This window comes from Microtus oregoni, unplaced genomic scaffold (assembly GCF_018167655.1).
Source record: "Microtus oregoni isolate MIOR12 unplaced genomic scaffold, Mior012 000008F_ref0000371, whole genome shotgun sequence".
Classification (NCBI taxonomy): Eukaryota; Metazoa; Chordata; class Mammalia; order Rodentia; family Cricetidae; genus Microtus; species Microtus oregoni.
In genome coordinates, this window is record NW_024543067.1 from 31,741,662 (window position 1) to 31,765,231 (window position 23,570).

The 23,570-nt window shown below is 48.6% G+C and overlaps 1 protein-coding gene across 4 annotated transcripts in view; it reads right to left on the reverse strand.

Moving 5' to 3' along the window:
- Amotl1 (angiomotin like 1) overlaps positions 1-23,570 on the reverse strand; it is a 91,618-nt gene that overhangs the window by 25,297 nt on the left and 42,751 nt on the right. For all 4 annotated transcript variants that reach the window (XM_041656960.1, XM_041656963.1, XM_041656962.1 and 1 more), the window contains 4 exons: positions 20,920-21,069; positions 17,204-18,161; positions 2,660-2,951; positions 712-856 (listed from right to left, as the gene is read on the reverse strand). In XM_041656960.1, the coding sequence (XP_041512894.1) occupies positions 712-856; positions 2,660-2,951; positions 17,204-18,161; positions 20,920-21,069 (1,545 nt within the window). The remainder of the gene's footprint in view (positions 1-711; positions 857-2,659; positions 2,952-17,203; positions 18,162-20,919; positions 21,070-23,570) is intronic.

Genomic DNA, 23,570 nt, shown 5'->3' on the forward strand with positions numbered 1-23,570 from the left:
ATGGTCAGTCCCAAAATCTGCAGATGAGGAGGGAGATGATCAGGTAGAGGCCCAGACTGAGCGGTCTGGGGGTTTTCTCCAAGCTCTCGTGAGAAAAACCTTGTGGGGCTGAAAATGAGCTCAGTCAGCAGAGTTCATTCTGCACATCATAAGGACTGGAGTTTTCACTAATGCGAAAGCTGCATCTGGCGGCATGCATCTGTCATCCAGCTCTGGGAACTGGAGACAGAGATCCCTAGGGCTTGATGGTCAGCCAGCCTAGTTATATCAGCCAGCCGCCAGTTCAGTGAGACCCCCACTCTCCAGGGGAAAAAAAGGCAGGGTGAGGCTAGCCAGATAGCTTGGCAGGTAAACAGGCTAACAATGAAGCCCAGACTACCTGCCTTAATTCCCAGACCCACAAAAAAGCCAGATGCAGGAGTTGCATCTCTAGCCCCAGTCCTCTTGTGGAGAGTCAGGAGAATCACCTACAAGCTCATCAGCCAGTTAACCTGGAGCATAAAGTATGGCAGAAACAGCAAGAGTAACCATGCCTCAGCATGGTAGAGAAAATCAACTCTCCTCTGAAATAAACACACAGACACAGAGCCACACACGCACACCCCTCCCCCCCCCCACACGCACACACGAGCACACACAACAAAATTAAAATTAAGGTGGAGAGTGGCCATGGAAGACACCCAGCCTTGGCGGCATTAGACCAGGTTGCACCTCGGAGATCTCTGTTGAAGTCGTGAAGTCTCCGGATCTCGCCTTCCAGCTTGTTTCTCATTGCCTTGTCGAGAGACTCACGCTTGCTGGTGGACTTGACCAAGCTCTCGTAGGCTTCTGAGATCCTCTGCAGCTCTTTTTCAAACTGCAAGACAGACTTAGCATTAAAGTGGCATTTGTGACAGGGCCTGTGTGATGCTGGCTGCCCAGCATCCTGTATATGAGGCTGCATCGTGGACGCCTGTCTGTACCTCAGGTTTCATATCTACTCCATTTCACTTCTCGTACTGCCCTGTAAGACTTACAGTGATCCTATACAGATGGTCTGTCAAATCTGGCCAAACTGTCTAACTTAACCCAGTGAAGTCTCTTGGTACTGACAAGAGTCAGGGGTGAATCTAAACATAACCAAAACATCCCTTTTAAAATATTTATTTGGTTATTATTATTATTATTATTATTATTAGTGTGTGTGTGTGTCCAAGGAGTCCAGAAGATGGTGTTGGATCCCCTGAAGATGGAATTCCAGGCAAATGTGAACCACACAATAAGAGTACTGAGAATTCAGGTCCTCTGCAAGAACAACAAGCACTCTGAACCACTGAGTCATATCTCCAGCCCCCTAAATAGCTTATTTTTGTATCACTTACAATGATTAATGAAGTTCCAATTCCACATAAGGAAGGTGTTAAAGTGGGGTAAAACAAGCATTCTGACCAAAACCCAGACCTGCAGACTCTAAGCACATTGTTCTTTCTGGAGACCCTGCCCCTGCCTCTATGTTGAGTGTTGTCTGTGAAACAGTGCTACGGAGAACAAATGGCCTTGAGGCTAACTGTAAACAGATGTGCAGTGGAAACCTCTCCATGCGAAGGCATGATGGGGGATGGGATTGCAACTGTAGGTGCAACTTTATTTGTTCATATTTTACCAGGTCAAGAAAGCTAACCATGGAGCCTCCAACTACTGTGAAGACAGATCCAACAAGTATGTCACTGTCACAACAGGAGTCTAGCATAGTAGCATCTCCAAGTGGAAACCAACAACTCCTATCAGTGCTGTGTAGCAGAGCAGACGAGATCACCGTCTCAGCCTAGGTGCCTATCCAACAACAAATGGGGAAAGAAAGTGGACTGAACACCCAGGGAAGCTTTCTCAGCTATAAAGAAAGATGAAGGTACGGCATTTGCAGAGAAATGGCGTAAGTGACCAGGCCATACTCAGAACCACAGGATGCTTTTCTCTCACAACTGATTCTAGTTCTGTTTTGTTTAAATCTAGGTGTATAGAGCATGAAACTTGAAGGGGCTATGTGAAGAAAGAAAGGGACACAGAGCAGGGAGACAGGACTGTGTAACGGGGTACAAGGGCTGTATGCAAACTCATATGCCAAGGCTTAGCGTGTGAAAATGTCAGGGTGGAACCCACTACTTTGTAAGCCAACTACAGAAGTTAGATGACTGGAGTGATACAAAAAAGTGGGGGTGGGGGGCTGAAAGAGACCACGTGGAAAGGCAGGCAACAGCTGAACCTTAACCATGGGTAGCAAAGCACTGTGCCATCGGTCACCTTTGTCACCAGAAGGCCAGAGGAAGTTTTCAGTCCCTCCATGGAATAGACATGTCCTCTAAGGAGGGTGGAGCTGAGAGATGAGGTCCTTTTGCCTCCTTCTACCGGAGTTGGCTCTTTCCTTTGTCCCACTCTTGAACAATGCCTTTCTGCTTTTTCCAGAGCTACCATGAGTGGTGGTGTGTCGTAAACCGTGTTCACAGTACGGCTGCATTCAAAACAGGAAGGGCCAAGACAGGCCCTCAGAATAATAAGATCTCTATGAACATCGTTGTGCTCAGAACGAAACCCAAGCATCCCATGGTGTCCTGACAATAACAGCCCATCATTCACCTCTCTCCTTCCACGGCCCATCAGATTACCTCCCCACGTCACGTACCTTGTGAAGCTTGTCGGCGTTGTCATAGCAGCCCTGAAGCTCCTGGTGAAGCACGCGGTTCTCCTCCGTGAGGATCTCCACCATCTGTTGGGCTCGCTCCACGATTGCAAAGGCATCTGGTCCAAGCGGCTGGCTGGGGGAGGCGGGGGGAGGCTGTGGAGCAGCAGCCAGGCTCATCGGAAGGGGAAGAGGCAGGGAGACAGAGTGCAGCGGTCCGCTGACAGAGGAAGTCTGAGAGGACATGGGGCTGTGCTGCTGCACCGTGGATGGAAAGGGAAGCTGGCATGGCCGGCTGTGGGAAAGAGAGGACCAGTCATCAGACTCCAGAGTTAGTATGGGAGAGGAGGGAAGGTCCCCAGCACAGGCATCGTCGGTGCTTCCTTTGGCCGGTCTCGCCGGTGCACTTCCCCACACTCAACTCGGCAGTAAGTTCAGGCATTTACCGTATTCTTCTCACCAGCTTTGGCTACTGGGCAAACAGTGGACAAGCCGACGGGCAAGCCGTGCTAGAATTAGACAAAGCTGAGTGTAGCCTCCAAAGAATAGAACTCTGGAGAAGCTACTTCTATGTAAGAGGTCAGGGAGAGAGTCTCACAGGCAGAAGTTTGGGCTGAAGTCTGTAAGGCAGCCAAGAGGGAGCAGTGACTTGGATGGAAGGGTGAGATGGGAGAGAGTTGGGCTTCAGCTAGAACTGGCCAGTGCACAAGACCTATGGCAGAAACCAGCAGCAGCCAGCATCACCGAGTAGAAGGAACCAGCAACAGCCAGCATCACCGAGTAGAAGGAACCAGCAGCAGCCAGCATCACTGAGTAGAAGGACGCAACCCTTGCAAAGCACCGCCAGCCAGCGAACAGCAGTGCTAGCCTGGACGGCAGGCCTGGGCGAGCCACAGCCGCACCTCCATAAGAGGCTAGTGGGGCTACCTTGCTGCATAAGGGGCTAGTGGGGGCTACCTTGCTAGGAGTGTTGCACAGAGAACTCAGTCACAGGGCAAAGCCCTGGAAAGGAGGTCTGGGTAAGGCCCAGCAGAGAAGTTCTGTGTCTATGAAGGATGAAGAGATAAGAAGGGCGGAAGATAAAAATATTACCTCTAGATTTGTGGCTTAACAAGAAATGGGAAGTGCTACTAATTAATCAAATGGGACAGTGTAGGCAAAGATCTGTGCTCCGATGACTCTGTTCTGAGGTCTAAACATCCAGACTTCAAATCTAGTCTGATGACCAAAAGCACCCAATAGTATCCTTTAAAGGCTGAGCTCCCGGTGTTTGGCTTCAATGTGAAACAACGAATTTCCAGCTCCTGTTTCCATCTCCCCCAAATTCTGCCTTCGCTATTCTGCTACCCTGTGTCACGAGCCCCACACAGCAACCTCATGGAAATACACACATAAGCCCTCATGGGAACACGTGGCATATAAGTCTCGTCTCGTTCTCCCATCCCTACTGCCTCTCTTTTCCAGAGACAGGAATTTAACCTTCACGTTAATCTCTACTTCCAGGTCTGGGAACTGGAGGGGAGGTGACGAGACTTGAGTGACAGCAGGACAGTTGTGTGTACTGGCATAGGCCCATAAGCCCAGTACTTGGGAGGCAGAGGCAGGGAGACGACCACAAGTTTCAGGAAAGCCTGTGTAGGGTAAAAGGGACAACTGGAGCAGGAAACCAACCAATCACTAAGCACCCTGACTCTGAACCTACACCAGACAAAGAAACGCACCTTGTATTTGAGACCTGAGCCAGGAAAAAAACATCTTTATCCCTAAATCCAGGACTAAAGACATGTGCCCTGACTCTGAAACTAGTGTCAAAGAAACACACTTTGTCTCTAGAAGTATGCCCTGATCCTAAGATTAGAGTCAAAAAGCGAAAAAGGACCAGTGAAAGAAACAGTTTGGCTATGAAGGCAGAGCCATCTCTGTCCCTGACCAGCTAAACTGACCAATCCCTGAGCAGGGAAAAACTAACCAATCCCCTGTCTCCCTGGGAAAACTCCGCCCCTAAGAGGCTCTATAGAAGCCTCTCCACCCCTTCAGATAAGAGCTGCCATTAATCCTTCCCTGGCAGAGGTAGCCACTCTCCTGGATTCCTCCTTCCCAAATAAATCTCTTTCTCAAAAGATTCTTGGGTGATGACCTTCATTTGCAGGTACAGAGCAGAAGAACCTGGCTGGGATGTCCCTTAGAAGACTGAGCTGAGAAAGTTTGCTGAGGCCTAGGGGGTATCAGCAAGGCAGAGCACAATAGAATAACCTTGCTAGGAAGCTCCTTAAGGGGAGCTGAGCAAGGCCAGCAAAGGAAAAGTAACAACTTTTCACTGCTGGAGGTGACTGTTACATTTCTTCAGGGGGCTTCCCCTTAGCAGAGTGTTAGCAGAAGAAACATCTTGGGCCTGAGAAGAGGCAGATAGCTCTGCTAGGACGCTCCTGTAAGGGAACAGAGCAGAGCTCAGCTGCAGCTGCTCTCCAGGAGAAGGGCAGGATCCCTGTATCCTGCGGGGAGACCCTACCCTGCCATACCCCAGCTTCAGGTAGCCTGGCTTCCCAAACAGGGATAGTCAGAACACCTTTCTTCCAGGCCTGAGCTGTCCCATTGCAGCTCCAGCCTCTAGAGCTGTCCTATTGCAGCTCTAAGTATATCCTGGCTTCCCGATAAGTCAGGATATCCCAACACCACTACTGTACCACATTCCCCTACAGCCTAGGCTACATATGGTGAGTTACAGGCTAGCCTAACCTACTGCACATCCACTGTTGCTCTAATCTCCCTCTACCCCTCGATGACCTGTTATGGCCAGCCTTATGCTATTTATTCTCACAAATTTATACGTTAATATTACTCATTGTTTCATGCCTATGACCTTTCTTCTACCTAATCATCGGTGTGCAACTGAGGACAGAAGCTTATAACTCATAGTGACTTAACATGCAGTAATTTCGGTTCATTGATTTAATCCCCAACTCTGAGACCAAGTTGATTCCTATCTGCTTGGCTGCTTTTCAAAGAAGAGACAACCCTCCAACACTATGTGATGAAGGGGATAACCCCCGCCAATCACAGTTACTTAGACTCTGGGATCATGAAGATCCCCACATAGTAACAGGGACTCTGCCTTCTCCTGTGTGGGGAGGTCACAAAACTGAAATAATAGTGTTACTCGGTTTAAAGAAACAGGTCGACAGTAACATGTTCCTCTCAACATGGAACAGTATTCAGAAGCATATTAGACAAGTTTTTATATTCTGCCAGCAAACAGCTGTGTCATGAATAGCACTGATTTAATCTGTTTCTCCCCAACCTGGGCATCCACTGTCCCTACACCAGGTGCGCCATTATTCTGTTTTGTTGGTATGCGAATTAAAGCTCCCAGGATTACAGGGGAACCATGGTGCTGACATTCTGACAAAGCTAAAAACACTTCCCAAGGCACACACACCACCACACCAGGGCCCCCTGTCAAAACCACAGAATGGAGGCAAGAAAGCAGAGCAGCTCTAGGGAACTGCCGGGACACACCAGGACACAGCTCAGGTCTCTCTCTGCTTGTCCAAACAGAAAGAGGTCTCTGAGCACTTACAAGAGCTCTGGGTAAAGGCATCAGAATGTAGACTTGAATGAGAAGGAAAACATCTCAATGGTTTTTATACTAATTATTTGCTGAAAGATAATATTTTAGATACCTGGACTTTGATATATCTAAGTGCTGTGTACATGTTTGTGTTTGTGGATGTGTGCACGAAGATTTGGGTACAGTTCTGTCTGTAGGCCAGAGGTCAAGACCGGGTGTCACTCCTGAACCACTCTCTGTCTTCATTTCTTGAGACAGGGTCTCTCACTGAACCTGAAATCCATCGATTCAGCTGGGCTAGCTGCTTCAAGAATCCTCCTGTCTCTGTCTTCCCAGGACTGGGCTTACAGGCAGGTGACATCATGCCATGTTCTAGGGATCCAAACTCAATGTTTTGAGTTGGATAGCAGGCATTTTACTGGGTCATGCCCTTAGCACAAAAAATGTCTTTTAAATGTTTTAAGTGAATTAACAAATAGATTTCTAAATAAATTTCATCTGTATCTTTTAATTTTTTTTAAAGGATGGCAAGGTGGTTCAAAGTGATTAAGAGCATATTCTGTTCTTGCATAGGACCAGAGTTGGGTCCCCAGCACCCACACTGGGTGGCTCACAACTGCATGTAACTCCAGTTCCAGGGGATCTGGCATCATCTTCTAGTCTCTGAGGTGGGCAACCACCACATGTGGCAAACACACGTGCATGCACGCACACATGCACACACACACACAGTTTAAAAAAAATAGAAAGGTGTTAAAAAATAATTTTCCAAAGCAGAATGTATGAAGACTTCCAACTGAAGAGACAACCAGCCTCCAAATTACAGATCTTAGCTTCTCAAAATAGATTAGTTCAATTAAACACAGTACATTTCAACCATGAGGAGAAATAAGATGGGTACTCTAAAGTTTTAGATAATCCAGTATGTTATAAACTAGTATAAATTCAAATTAATCAGGGTTTAAAATAAAAAAAATCTATTATGAAAGGGGATGCTGAAAAGTCTTACATTATATACATATCCATACACATTTTTATTATGTGTACATGCCTATGCATTACATGTGTGTATATATGCATGTATATGTTCTACATGTGCATGAATGTGCTGTGTATGTATGTATGTATATGTACGTGTAGTGTGTAGTGTGATTGCATGTATGTGTATTCCATCAGAGCACATGTTCAGAATTCAGAGGATAATCTGAAGATACAGCTCTGACCTTCCACCAAGTGGATCCTTGAAATCAAATTCAGGTCAGTAGGCTTGGTGTCTGGTGTCTTTCCCTGTCAAGCCATGTCACTGGCCTTGCCCAGGACTTCTACAGGGCCAAACTGCACATATACAAAGCAGTCTCCCTTGGAAACCAGTTCCAGAACTCAGTGGTATCAGAGAATGCTGACACCGGAGCATGAGTGGGCAGAATGGGACGCGCATGCTACATTCTGTGCACGGAACTCGGGGTGTAGCGACAGGTCAGCCGTTACAGAAAACTGTCTGACCAACCTTTGTGAAATACAATAGAAAGTGAAAATTAGTGGGTAGACAGATGACAAATGTGGTTACGTAATTTACAAAAGAGAAAGTGTAAACATTCAAATACATAATTCCCAACATAAACAGTTAACAGAAAACTGAAACAAGTTTTGAATGTATCTATTAATAAGTCTGTCCAAGCTTTTATGCAACATTTTAAAAAATTTTTCAAGAGTACTCTTGGGACTCTTGTTGGGTTTTGTTTGTTATGAGACAGAATCCTACTGCATAATCCAATAGACAGTAAAAGTGATTGTCTCCAATTAGTGGAACTATGGCTCTTTATTTTATTTTTTTGCTATTCTTTTTCATTGGATAAATATAGCTAGATCTACAAAAAATCATATTAAAGTTCATCTTCATTGTCAACCCAACTGGATTTGGAGTCACCTAGGAGATACACCTTTGCAGGTGTCTGTGGGGATGTTTCCAGAGGAATCTAACTAAGGAGAGATCCACCTGAATGTAGGCAGCACTATGCACAGACTAGGGGCCCAGAAAAAGGGATAAAGAAGCCCGCTAGGCACCTGTGCTCATCTCTCTGTTTCCTGACTGCATACACACTGTGACCGCCCACACACTCTGGAAAACACGCCTCCTCCACTGTGATGAACTACAGTCCTTCCTGAACCAGGAGCCAAAAATAAGCCCTTCCTTTCCTCCATTTCCTTTTCTGTTATCTGGCCAAGGAGAGGTGAAAACAACTGATAAATTATTCCCTAAGCAATAAGTGTAGATTACATAAAAATTAGAAAATATAAACAAAATAATTAGCATCGTTATTTTAGCAATTAAAAAGAAACAATGGGATAAAATAATAAAAAAAACCACAAAAACAATTCCCACTTTTAAAGAACCTTGCAGCTTGCAGTGTTTTCTCAAAACTTTCTGATTAAGCAACATAGTGAACAGAGTTTAACACTGGCTGTGTTTGATAGAAAAACGGAAAAGACCAATGTTTTCTCTTTGGGAGAAAAACTGCAGGAAACACACATACATTTCTACAATAAACATTATGTTTATGTAAAGAAGCAACTCAGTTGTAGGGAAAATTGTCTCTAGCAGGGCATGACGTACACCCCTAATCACAGCCACATAACCAGCTGATTGGGGCAGGATTGCTTGAGCCTAGGAGTTCAAGGCCAAGCTGGGCAACAGGACAAGACGCACTCCAAATACAAACAAGAAAGATAGGAAGCTGAGGCTGTGAAAAGTGAAGGAGCCGAAGTCCCCACCTGCAGCCTCTGCTCCTGCGGACAGCCATAGGTCTCATCAGTGATCAAATGAAGGCTTTGAGTCTTTACTAAACTCAGAATCCCTGCTATGTGGGTGGGTATCACAGCCCTCTGTTTAAAGAAGTTACCCCTTTTATGCCTTCCAGCTGGGGCTGTGTCGGGTTTCCTGGGAAAGTGACCTGAACTTGACCCTGGCTTCTTTAAATTCCCACACCGCAGAGCTACTTCTCAGGACACAAGAGGCATACACTTGGTGTATCCAGCCAGAATTCAGCCTAAATGCTGTAGACATCACTAAATTCTTTTTTTTTTTCTTTTAAAGAAAGGGTGTGATGTAATTAACCCTGGCTAACCTCAAACTTGCCACGTAGCCAAGAATGACTTTGGCTCAATTACCGACCTTCCTGCCCCCACCTCGTAAGTGCTAGCATTACAGGTGTGCACCCCGAGGTGCCTGACACCTCTGACAGGAAGTTTGACCTACACAGTGGAACCTAAATGAAGCTGCAAGGCCTCATTTTCACTGAGGGAAACGTAAGCTTTCACTGAGGAACCAAGGGATCCGTCTGATTTACCTTGGATGCCAGGCATTGGCTCATTTTCATGACTGTATAAACTACAAATCCCAATTCACCACTTCAGAAACACACTGCCCAAATCCCACTCCCTTTCCAGCTACTTCTGACTCATGATAAGAGGGGCTGCCCACCTTCCTGTGACCCATCTCTTGGCAAACATGGCACTGGCCCATAGGCAGACCTGCTATTTCCAGGTGCCTCTGTATTGGCTCCTGCTAAACCCTGCTTACACCACTACAATTGTTCCTTTGTCACCCGCGGTTCTGAGGGTGCTTCCCGCTTGCCTCCCTCTCCCCCATGGAATGCCATTTGCCATGTACCCAGAGGATGTCTTAGTTACAGCTACTGCTGTTCTGTTGGAACGCCATGACCAAAAGCAACTTGGGGAAGAAAGGGTTTATTTCACTCACAGCTCCATGTAACAGCTTATCAAAAGCAGTGAGGGCAGGAACCTGGAGGCAGGAGCTGACACAGAGGCCGTGGAGGGAGCTGCTTACTGGCTTGCTCCCCATGGCTTGCTCAGTCTGCTTTCTTACACAACCTGGGACCACCAGCTTAGGGGTGGCACCACCCACAATGGACTGGGCCCTCCCCCATCAATCACCAATTAAGAGACTGAACGTGCTACAGGCATTTTCCTAATGGAGGTTTCCTCCTCTCAGATGGCTTTAGCTTGTATCAAGTTGACATAAAACTACCAGCACAATGACCCTGTATGTTACTTTACCCACTCCCCCACCACGCACACACCCCAGGACATGTCTAGGGAAGACACGCTCAGGGCATCTTGATAGAGAATACGGTCGCAGTACAATTTGGTTCAACGACAGCTTTCCCCAGTCAGCACGAACACTCACCGCCCATTCACTGAACTGAACAAGGAGGAAGGAGAGGGTGATGCCGTGTTTCTGACAAGAAGCAAGAAGCCAGCCCTCTGCAAGGAAGGCCACAGCTCCTGGCTTCTCAGAGCTGTCAGAAGGCTTGGGCCAAACCCCTCCATCCCCTACTTTACCGGTTATCTACCTACTAAAAAACAAGTCAACACATTCCCAGAAGACCAGCAAACTGGCCGTGGTCTTTCCTTTGTTTCTGGGAAGCTAGAAAGCTAAGCCCCTCTGTTGAATGACATGGCTGAGCCACAATGAAGGGCAAAGACATGTCCAGGCTCAGCAGGCCGGAAGAAAGGCTTTCAGAGTCCTGTCACCAACAGCTGCTCGCCTCTCCCAAAGGTGGGTCTTGATAAAACAGACAATACTATAAAGCCAGCAACGACCACATCCCACCACACACCTCACCTCATTGGGAGCAAGCTGCAGACACTGCTGCCCTGTTTGCCCAATCTGGGTCCGGTGGGCAGACCAACACAAAGTCAAGCTTATTCAGAACAGAGACTTCACTTTCCTTTCTTCTTTCTTTTCTGTTGGGAGCTGTGAACCCCCAGATCCCGAATTTCTGGTAAACAACATGTTATGCTTGCAGCTGCTCTGAGCACGAGACCCTCAGGCGTTCCTGATGGCAGGAGAGTGGTGTCTGGTGGGCTTGGCTGGGGCGTGGCTATCAGTTAAGGATCCCTATATAAGCTGCCCTGAACACAATAAAGGGGCATTCTGGCATCAAGGATAACCTGTGTCTCTGTCTGTGTGTCTTTGTGTGTTTAAATCTCCAGGCCCTTGCCCGGCTCGCGAATGGTCCTGTAGTGCAGGCGCCGCAATACAGGCATAGTACCGTAGTACACGTAGTAGTATGGACGGCACGCTTTTCTCTATAACTTGGCTGTGTAGTTCCTGAGTGTAATTTTGGAGCTTACATCATTTCACACCAAAAAGTTAGACACTCCTAGAAGTTCCCAGCCTGAAGCTCCCAGCAAAGTTAAGTTGGCTCCCATTGTCTCCCAGGATATCCGGGAGGGGAGAGGAGTCTGATGAGACTCAATAAATTAATTACAAGCTCATCAGGTATGTCATTTCAAACAAACATTAGTGTTCCATTGTGTGTAGAGACACCGCGCATTAAATGGGGTGGAGGAGTGGGGTGTCGTGTGCAGTAAGGGGCCCTGGGCTTGATACGGCTCCTGCACCACCAATCTGCTGGCCATTGTTGTCACTGGAACCTCCCTCTTCAGGTCAGGGTTTACTTACATAACGATAGGCTTTATAACTGAATTCCCTTTCTTTTCTGTAAGATTTACTGATGTGTTTTGTCTGCATGTGTGTCTGGAGCAAGTGCATACAAGTGCCCATGACTAAAAGGAGGTGCTAGATTCCCTGGAACTGGAGATACAGACAGTTGTGAGCAACCATGAGGGTGCTAGACACTGAACCCGGGTCCCCTGCAAGAGCAGCCAGTGCTCTTGGCCACTGAGCCATCTCCCCACCCCCTAGTCCCCATTTCTTAACAGTGTTGTAAAGGCCAAGGACTATAAGCCATGCTAGGTGTCTGCACCGGTAAACCATGGGGACACTCTGCCTTTGGGCCACCGTGCTCCACCGTGCTCCACAGTGCTCCACAATGCTCCACAGTCTACCAAGTGCTCCACCGAGTGCGGCACCAAGGTGACAGAGTGCCACACATTGTAATGGAAAATCGAAACAGAGAAAACATGTTTTAGTTATGTTATACATGATTCTGATTAAAGTATACAAATCATAAATCATAGGAATAAAAACCATTTTATTACATCTAGCTTGTAAATCCCATGTTTTACAATGTTAGTGGTTTATTGGGAAATATGAGATTAATATATAATTTTTAGCAACTCTAGTTTTCTTTTCCTTTTCTTTCTCTTCCTTCTTCCTTCTTTTTTCTTCCTTCCTTCTTTCCTCTGTCCTTCCTTCCTTTTTAAGCATAGACAGATTTCTTAGGAAAACAAAGCCACATCTTGACTAATATACTCCGCACTGCTCTGGTAGAAACCCCAGCCATGCCTGGAATCCGTTCATGCCTTCACTTCCATTAGCACACACTACAAAAGCCAAGTCACCACGAGTGAGTCAGAATTAATAACTAAATGTTTGCTTTGGGGGCGGAGGGAGTCACCGTCCTCACAAGAACAGACCTGGTCTCATCTTGCCCTCAGTGTGACCCACTTTCATTGCCAGGAGAAGGAAAAGCAAACTGGAGCCTGAGGAGGAACAGAGCCACATCCTGGAAGCAGCCCCTGACCCTGGTACTCTGTCTTAGCGCTTTCTTTCTCAGCCACGTAGCTCATTCACAGAAAGGACCACATGCTGCAGGTCGGCAATGCTGGGGCCAGTGACTGCTCTTAGCAGTTTACCCAGGACGTAAAGGATATGGCATCAAGCACCAGGAGCCGCCCTTTAGTGCAGCAGGACAGATGAGGAGCCCCATGAGGGACCGGGAGGTAGACACTGCTCCCAAGTTCTAGCACACACTCTTCAGACCTGTCTATAGGCAAGAAAGAGCCCGTCTCAAAAAACATAATGGGTTGGGCTAGGTATCCATTATATCCCAAGAAGGGCTTCTTGCAGCATCAGGCAGGAAGATGGCCGAGGGACCTCAGCCAGGACCCATCCTGGTCCAGAACTCTATATTGGGTATATAGCATGCAGCTTCCTAAGTCATCACCATTAGTGACCAGCACCAGAAAAGGACTGGTCCATGAGATTCTCAGGAGCGTAGCTTGTCTCTTGGGTCATGCATCATGCCACACAACACAGGCCCAGGTTCAAAGCCTGGAGATCAGGCTCTGCAAAACATGTCTGGAGCAGGCTGTGTGAAGACAAGCTTGTTTACCTAGCTGGCCAAAGGCTGGACTGCTGAGCCAGGCTGGCTCGCTGCGGCTGTGCCCCACAGCCGGTCTCCTTGGCCAGTCCACTATGTCTTCTCAGATACTTTGATGTGGCATGCAAATTTCACTCTAATCCCTCGGGCATTTCTTGTTTCTGAGCTCAAAACTTTAAGACAAATGGGATTCTCCTCGAGTCACCAGGGTTGCCTCCAGGAAGTGCCTTACTCCCACGGACCCACCTCAAGAAACAAGGAGGGTCCCGGTTATGTGCCACCAGAAATGGTTCTGTAAGGGCTCTGGCTGTGCTGTAGACCAGGGTTCAATTCCCAGCTCCCACATGGTGGCTCTGGCTGTGCTGTAGACCAGGGTTCAATTCCCAGCACCCACATGGTGGCTCACGACTGTTCATAACTCCAGTTCCAGAGACCCTGACACCCTCTTTGGCCTCCAGGGCCATCGGAAACTCAAGCAGTGCAGACGTACAGGCAGGCAAAGCACCACGCACATAAATAAAACAAAACCATAAAAACTGCAGGCCAGCGAGGGAGAAGGGAAGTTCATCTGGAAAGATTTCCATTATTATCAAGACCTTCCAGAGGCTGAGAGAAATGTCTGGGTTGATCTATGAAATGACAAAGTGATAAACACCGGAGAACTGATGGCTTTTGAGGGGGAAGTTCTCCTTCAGTATAAAAACAACTCCGGGGCTCCATCGTAGACAGGCTACGCCATGTTAGGAAGAATGCGTGTGCTCTCTGCTCATGAAGGCTCAGGCTGGCCAGGCTGCGTCACAGCTAGCGTTCCACGCTGCGATGGCTCATCTGCATTTAGACTGGACTCGGACTCACCTAGGAGATGCACCTCTAGGTGTGTCTGTGTGAGGGTTTCCAGAGAACTGAGAGGGCAGACACATCGAATGTGAGGAGCACCGCATTCCAGACTAAATAAAAAGGGTTCTAAGTAGAAAATCATCCGAGTGCTGCCACCCCCAGGGTCTCTGCACTCTGGTCCACAACCCTGCCCTGCCCCAACTCCATTGCACCTTCCCATCCATGACAGACACCATGCTCTCAAACCACGGGGCCAAAGTAAATTCTTCCTCCTACATGTTGCCTTTCGCCAGGTATTTGGTTACAGTAACAGAAAGATAACAATCAAATCCATCTCAAATCAAATGACCCAGCCCCTTCCAGAAGATGCAGAGCCAGGTGGACCCTGTACCCAGCCACTGGGGTCACATCGGGGACGCTAGCTTATTCAGTTTGACACAGACAAACCCACTAGGATGATGACACGTCCAATAATAGCGGCGGCACCTGTCTTCTTAGAGGCTCTGCTCTTCCTGCACAAGCCCAGCACCCTCCACTGCTGGCCACTCCCACATTCTCCCCAGAGGCTACATACCCTGCTCCTCTGAGGCCTAACCCATCAGAGTCTTCTCAGTTCTAGTTCCCCTGACTCTCTTAGCAGACACCGCTGCCCTCCTCCTGCCGTCTCTGCTCCTGGGCACCCTTCCTGTGAAGGCCTCATGGGCACCGTCCCCCAGTCTCACCAGCCTGCACCATCACTGAAGCTAGTCACTAAATACCAACACGTATCTCTGATTGAGAACACCACACTTTTCACTGCCTCCAGACCAACACTATACTCCTTAACATAATGTCCAGAGATCCCCGACCAAATACACTCTCTGTCACATCTCGCTATATCTATCCACTGGGTTCTCCACCATTCCCACGGCTTTCCTGCCTCTAGAGGTGTCCTTTCTACCTCGACCTACAGCTTGCATTAATCCTTTGAGACCCCAGTCAGTGTTGCCTCCTCTGGGAAGCGTCCTTCATCCTCTGGTTTGAGTCATTCTACCCCATGTAATTGGGCAGCGCTTTCTGCATATCTCCACACTGAACACCACATGGAGTGGCAGGCGTGTGTTCCGATACTGGTTTCCCCAAAGACGAGGCTTCAAGGACCTCTGGGGAAGGGATTATATTTGTATGTGTGGACCAAGGCTGCACAGAGGGCTCGCACAGGAAGAACTGCTCAACCTGACTGGCAATCTGAAGGCATGCTCACACTAAAAGGCAGGAAAATGAAACACAGTGAAAGAGCAAGAAGCTGGATGCAGGCTGCTGTGCCCTGCTCCTTCAGCTGCATGTTCTCAACACCTTCAGACCTTTGCGCCCAGCTTCACGTCTACTGAGTGAGGAGGGGGGACTAAAGGACCCCACGGTCTGGCTAATGCCTCCACCCCGCATCCAGAGTTTGTTTTCTCCTGTGTGGTGTGTGTGAGTGTGTGTGGTATGTGAGTGTGTGTGATGTGTGTGGTGTGTGTGAGTATGTGTGATATGTGTGGGTGTGTGTGGTCTGCGTGTGTGTGTGATGTGTGTGGTGTGTGTGATGTGTGTGAGTGTGTGGTGTGTGTGATATGTGTGTGAGGGTGTAGTGTGTGTGATATGTGTGTGTGTGTGTGGTGTGTGTGATGTGTGAGTGTGTATGATATGTTTGGGTGTGTGTAGTCTGCGTGTGAGTATGTGTAATGTGTGTGGTATGTGTGGTGTGTGTGGTGTGTGTGGTATGTGAGTGTGTGTGATGTGTGTGGTGTGTATGTGTGATATGTGTGGGTGTGTGTGGTCTGCGTGTGTGTGTGATGTGTGTGGTGTGTGTGATGTGTGTGTGTGTGTGGTGTGTGTGATGTGTGAGTGTATGATATGTTTGGGTGTGTGTAGTCTGCGTGTATGTGTAATGTGTGTGGTATGTGTGGTGTGTGTGGTGTGTGTGGTATGTGAGTGTGTGTGATGTGTGTGGTGTGTATGTGTGATATGTGTGGGTGTGTGTGGTCTGCGTGTGTGTGTGATGTGTGTGGTGTGTGTGATGTGTGTGTGTGTGTGGTGTGTGTGATGTGTGAGTGTATGATATGTTTGGGTGTGTGTAGTCTGCGTGTATGTGTAATGTGTGTGGTATGTGTGGTGTGTGTGGTGTGTGTGGTATGTGAGTGTGTGTGATGTGTGTGGTGTGTATGTGTGATATGTGTGGGTGTGTGTGGTCTGCGTGTGTGTGTGATGTGTGTGGTGTGTGTGATGTGTGTGTGTGTGTGGTGTGTGTAATGTGTGAGTGTGTGTGATATGTTTGGGTGTGTGTAGTCTGCGTGTGAGTATGTGTAATGTGTGTGGTATGTGTGGTGTGTGTGTGGTGTGTGTGTGGTGTGTGTGGTGTGTGTGTGGTGTGTGTGGTGTGTATGCGTGAGTGGTGTGTGTGTGGTGTGTGTGTGTGGTATATGTGGAGTGTGTAAGTGTCCATGAAGACCCTGACTGAATAAACAAAGGAAGGGAAAGAGAGGTAGGAAGGGAATGGGGGGATGGGTCTATATTTAATAAAACAAAAAAAACCTAAAGAACAATTTCATGGCTGGAGAGATGGCTCAGTCAGTCCAGTGCTTGCTTTCCAAGCACAGGGGCAGCAGTTCAGGACCCAGAACCCACGGCAGAGACGGCAGAGACAGCAGAGATCCTGAACTCCCTGACCAGCCAGCCTAGCCTAACTGGGGAGTGCTGGGTAGACTCTGTCTAAAATACAGCAAAAAAGTGGATGGTACCAGAACAATAGCACTCAAGACAGCCCACTGTTTCCTGTGGTCTCCACATGTACCTATGTATATATAACCACACACACACACAGTAATAACATTCCTCAAGAATCGAGACTCTAACTCATCCCCAGCCGCCCACTGCTAAGAAGGGAAGACGTTCCTAGTGTCCGCCTTCCGCGTATCCGAGCCCTCAAATGTCTCATTAAATACTATGGACGAGCAAAGGTTTTGATAAAAAGCCAAGATGTCTCACAAAGTCTAAACGACAAATGCATGGCTGAGCTTTAATAGTTACCTGGTGACCCCGTACTCTGGGGGTGGCTGATACCTCAGGACGGCCACTTCTGTTCTCGCGGCCTGAGGTGCAGGGTAGGGTTTGACCATCTCATGGAGTACTCCAGGGTACTGGTCACTGTAGTACAGTCCGTGGTCTTGGTTCTTGCTGACTGGGGGCATCATTGGCTTCGTCTTGAAGGGGTATTCAGGTGGAGGACCACGAGGGTCCAGCGCTTTACAGGCGGGCTGGGCTGGGGATGGCCCTCCTCCAGCTTTAAAGGCCTTTCCGTTGCCTGAGCTGGGGAGGTGCTGCTTAGCTCCATTCCTCTCCAGTGACAGCTGCATGATCCTCTCGCTGAGGGATCGGACATGGCCCTGCTTGAGTTCTTTCAGGGCCTCATCCTTGTGTGCCTGTCCGCTGTCGGCCCGGTTCACTGTGGGCCTCCCCTCTGTGCGGGACTTCTGACTGGTACCTCCGGCCATGTAGTAAGTGTGGCCAAGGGGCCCCTGTGCTTGCTGCTGCTGCTGCTGCTGTTGCTGCTGTTGCTGCTGTTGCTGCTGCTGCTGTCCCCTGAAGAACTGAGACTGGGCCTTGGCTTCCTCGTATGTGGGCAACTCCTCGTCGTTCTGTTGAGGCTGAGTGGAGCGGACCTGCTTCTCCATCACCGTATTGTCCCCCTGGTGCTCTTGACCCTGCGGCTCCTGGCGGGCTGACTGGAAGACCATTTGTGGGTCTTCTTGAGGGAGGGTTTCCGTGGAAGAAAAGTTGTTGGTGGCGTGGGCTGGCCCTGCACTCCCCGTGGCCTGGTGCTGAATGGCCAGCAGGTTCATGTTCTCAGTCGGGGTGCCATAGCGCAGCTGCTCCTGGATCAGCCGCTGTAACACTGTTCCAGCGGCCACATCCTCAGAACCTCTCATCTCCACCTCGGGGGGCCTCAGGAAGTTCGGGGAGTGGAAGTTGGAGAGAGGGTCCTCCGCTGAAAGACAAACAGGAATGGAGCTAACAGGCCGTCTCTAGGAGACACCAACTGACATTCTAACCAGAGTGTTCTTTAAAGACCCGATTCCGAAGGTGCCAGCACCTCTACCCTGCAATGCATCAAGGGACTGTTTCTCAGATTTCCTGAGACTCTGCTCGCCCCCACCGCCACCCCAATCCCTTTTCTGTCTCCTCTGTGATCAGATCTCCCTTTCTCTTCTTAACAGTCCTACTGTGGCAGAAACTGACCTAAGTCTTCCCATCATAAAAACAAAAGCCTCTTCATCACAAAGAAAGCACCCACAGCCCTGTGCCAGCCAGGTAGCTGTGATGAGTCTCTATCGCTGCTTTCCTCTCTCAGGGCTGTCTCAGGAGGGAACCCGCATTGGCTTCCCATCTTCCAGACACAGTACACACTCTGCTCTGAGTTACACATGTAACCTTTCTAGAACGTTCAGTCTGGTTGTTTCCCCTCTGTTTAAAATATTCTTCTGGTCTAGCATTCAGGCCACTGCCCCAGCACCCTCATTCCTGGCCCCATTTATGCTACCTGCCTCTTCTAGTCTGTGTTTCCCCCATGCTCTTTCTGAGTCTCTTTTTTCCTCGACTGAACAAAATGTCCACTCTTGTTTTCAGCTCCTGCGTCACCATCCCATCTCTGCAAGGGTAGCTGATGGCACTTCATAGCCATCTACTTCCAACACACCTCCCTTCCCTGCCCCAGCTCCTGTATCCTGTGTTTTGTTCATTTCTTGATTATTATTAAGAAATCTCACATTGGATGAACTAAGAATGAAGAAACAAGCCCTAGTTTCTGTCCCAACCTGCTCCCTGTCCAGCCCTTTCACACACTCCCCACCCTGGTGCAGACTCTGCTAACCAGTTGCTGGGAGATTCCAAACAGCCCCCGAAGCCTCCTGCTTCTGACCTCTGCCTCCGAGCCCATTTCCCTCCCTGTACAGAGACCAGTGTGGTCTATACAATCAGTTCCAGGCTAGCCAGGGCTTCGCAGAGACAGGCAAAGAAACCCAACAGTAACAACTGTAATGTAGATTTCACTGACTGTCTCATTGTCCTGAGACTGTGTCCTTTTCCTGTCCAGAACACCGTTAAGTGTTAGAGTTAGGGGAATAAGGGAATGAGCATTTATCCCCAAAGTCACAGATCTGCAAGATTTAAAGGTTTAGATAAAACTAAGATAAACATACAATTCCAGTAGAAAATCTTATTTATGTGGATGAATAATAAATGGAGGGGGTCTCAATAGGCAGGAAAACTACTAACTTCTTTCTCCATTGGAAAGGGGGCATATTTGTTGGGACCCTGGGACCCTTCCTGAGATGGCCTCGCCTCTCTCCATCTCCCAGAGATACCGCCTAGGAAGCTGTTTAAAAGGGGGGGGGGGTCCCTTATTTATTAAGGTTTTGAACTTATTTTGAAGTTCTGACTTATTTGCAAAAGCAAGAAAATGAAAGCAGAGAAGAGGGGGAAAGAGGCAAAGGATTTGAGCCAGGCAGGGAAAAACATTTACAATTGGAGCAGAGAATAACTGGGTATAGGTGATGCAATTCTGAAACCTATGTACGAAGACTTGAGGGCATCTGCGTGCATGGAGGCCGCAACGGCATGTGTTGCTCTCAGGGGCCGCCCTCCTCATTTTTCTTAACAGAACAACCTTTATTCGTTCTCTGAAAATCCTGTAAATGGTGTATCTTGATCCTACCTACTACTCCCCCAGGTCCCATCGCTTCATGCCTGCCCCCACCGTCCTCTCTTTTTCTTCCTTCCTTCCTTCCTTCCTTCCTCCCTCCCTCCCTCCCTTCCTTTCTTTCTTCATTCCTTTCTTTTTACTTTCTAACTTTTTGTAACCCACTGGATTCAGTGCTGCCACTGGGATCCTGGCTGACACAGCTGGATTGGTCCTATGCAGGCCCACAGCTGCTGTGAGTTCAACACGCCACAGCCGTGTCGTGAAAACAGCCTTTCCCGGCACGCTTCCCATTCCCCAGCTCTTACGTCGGTCCTCTCTTCCACCATAGCCTCTGAGACTTGCGGTGGGGGAGAAGGCCCCTTGGTCTTTTGGCACAGTCTCTCACTGGGACCTGTCTCTCTCCAGCTCACCAGAACCGGGCTGACAAGCACGCCCCACGCCCAGCTTCTTTACATTCCGGGATCCAACTCAGACGCTAGTGCACGGGTAACAAGCAGTGAGCTATTCTTCAAGCCCCACATGGCATTATTAACATGGTACAACATGAATGAAATCTGGCATGAGACAGCTCAGTGTGGCGACTTTAGGCCAGGGAATAAAGAAACGCCTGAAGACATTAGCCCCTCCTTCACCTTCAAGGATGTGTTCCAACCCTCAGGGGAATCCTGAAACCAAGGACGCTGCCAAATTCAGGAAATGTCACACGCCCGGAGTGTGAGTGTGTGTGTGTGTGTGTGTGTGTGTGTGTGTAAAATTAACACAAATTATGCGTAACAAGAAATTATCAGTGATAGCCAATAGTAAAATCGATCTGTTATGACAACATTCTGCCATAACAGTATTTTAGACTTATGAATTTATGGAAATACTTCTAGCATTTTCCATTAATATTTTCAGATTGCCTTGACCTTGAGTCAATGTAAGTGGAAATTGAAAAGTAGTGGGAATTGAAGCCACAGGCACAGGGGTTACTTATTGCAGAAGAGCCGAAAATGAGAAACTCTGATCCGTCACGCTCCTAACAAACCGACGGCTACAGACTTACCGTTTTTCCCCCTCAGGCCTCCGCTTGCCTCCACTGTCAGAGTAGATGCCTCATGCCTCCCTGAATAGAGCTGCAAGTCTGGGTAGAAGTAGGCAGGCTCTTCTAGAATCTGCACGGGGCTGCTGGGGCTGTAGCAGACGCGGGGAGGAGCTGAGAGAGAGAGAGAATGATGTGTGTGTTAGTGCCAACCACGTGCCCCTCCTTCCTGCGTGACTCACGTCCCCCACATGGCAACTGGCAGGGAGTCTGCCTGTTTCATTCATAAAATTCCAAAGGTACTTCCCACAACTGTCACAAACCCGGCCACTCACCAGGCTGACCCACGGGTCTCATGACCTGCTGAGTGAAGGCGCGAAACTGTCACCCAGGAGCAGTGCCCACGGTCCTCCGTGGAACTGCAGAGGCATTGGCTTTGAACTGGCCAAGGTAGAGGACAGAAAGGAGGGAGTGGAGCATTCCAGAAGAGGAAAGGTGAGAAGAGCAGCTGTCTCTCCAAAAATACATGGTAGAAGAGATGGCCACTCTGCCAGGCCATGTGTCAGCAAGAGAATGTCCCAGGCTGAGACACAGTGTGCCCTGGTTCCTTGTGAAGTCTCAGTCTCACGTTCCAGTAGACCCAGGGGCTTAGACCTGGGCCTCAGCCAAACAATGACCATCAGCTCCTTTATGTGTTATACTCGCACACACACACACACACACACACACACACGCACACACGCACACACGCGCACGCGCGCACACGCACAGATGTTCAGTTAAACTCAATGCTGTACTTGGACCCACAGCTACCAAACCTGAGATTCCACTTCAGGGATCCTGACAACACACTTGCCAGTGTGAGACTCTGGCAGATCAGGCCACTTTCCCTTCCTGCTCTGATACCTCTGTGTAGACCCCAAGATCAAAGCTCTGCGATTTTCCCCCATCTTCCTCTGGGAGATTCATGTTATTATTTCTTATTAAAATCCCTTCCTGCTTGCCTAAAAGAAAATTCCATTTTGGAAAGAAAATTTCAGCCATGGTTTTAAACCAGGCATCTGAAATTTCTCCTAAGTTTTGCACAAAACCAGAGCTACTAGTGACTCATGACATTAAGGGCCCAAACCAGAGGACCTGAGTTTGATCCCCAGAATCTACATCCTCTGACATACACACATACACACACACACACACACACACACACACACACACACACACACCAAGGATGCTGTGTCCAGCTGTGACTACATGTCTGCAGTCACTCAAAGATGCCTTTCACATACACTTGGGCTCATACATTCACTAACATTCTCACAGTTGCCAGGATTCTGGGTGCAGACAAAAGGCAAGAGGGTCCACAGATTAGAGAACAGGCCCTGCAGATGAACAGCAAGAGAAAATGGGGTTGCCTCAGCACTGACACTCCCAATAGAAACCAGAGTCAACATAGCATCAGGGAAAGTCAGGCAGCAAATGACTACAAGGTCCTGGGGTTCTGTCACATGTATCCCCATCCTTCTTGTCCATTTCAGTTCACTGTCTTGCACAGGAGACGTCTCTAGCAAAAAATCCATTCTGTTTGCTTAAGCAGACTGCCAGACCAAGAATATTGCAGCGAGAACCTGGAAGCAGATGCACAGCCTGAGCAGAATACTGTTTTCTTTGCTGGCACTTCCTTACGGGGAGCAGGAGCTGCAAGAAGCCACAAAAGCCTTCCAGATGCCACTACCACCCAGAAGGCCCCTGTATGGCCTGGCTCAGACCCCAGGACCGACATCCCTGCCAGAGTAGGGAGAGCAAGGGCCTCTCATGACTGCTGGCTCAGCAGTGTGTGTACAACGTGGCTGTGTGGAAGGGCATCAGAAGGACAAGGCCCTGATTTAAGGGGGTGGCTTAGAGTTTCCTACCTTCTTGTACCCCGGACCCTCTGCTGAGGGTTTTGGAGAGAGAGAGACAAAGCACTGGAAAGGGGCACCGGGATTCTGGAGAGGGGGACTAGGGAGGCCCATGAAGCTCCCTGTGCTCCCGACTGGAAGAAAGGCAGCAAAGGCTGATGCTCTTTAGTTCTGTGGAGTTTAATGCTCCCCACACCAACAAGGCCCATTTCACCAAGAGCCATTCCTTTGCCTAATGAAACCCACAAGCCACAGAATCCTGCCGCCACCCCCCTCCAGAGCTCAAGTGCTTCTGTATTGCTTTGGTGGCACTGGAAACATATGTCCCTCCACAGTTCTAGACTGTCCCTTTCTTTGTGCCTGTCTTCCAGGCCTGCTGGTGATGTGACCTGACCAAGACTTTTTCTCTCACTAACAGTAGAGATGATAAAGAATCTCAGTGTTGAAGAAAAATGAATTAGGGTTAAAATGAAACCATCTTCTTAAGGGGGGAAAGAGGCAGGGCAGGGGACTGTAAGCAGCATCTCAACTCTGTTCCCATGGTAACTGGTGAACTCCTCAGAGGTAGATCCAGCATCTATCACCATGCTAAATGAGCAGACTCAGATGGCTCCTTAAGCACCAGTCACGTTCCTGTCACCTAACACAGAAACACACAGACATACACAGATACACACACATACACATAGACACACAGAGGCACACACACATAAAGATACACACAGACACACACAGACACATACAGATACACAAACACACATACACAAACATACACAT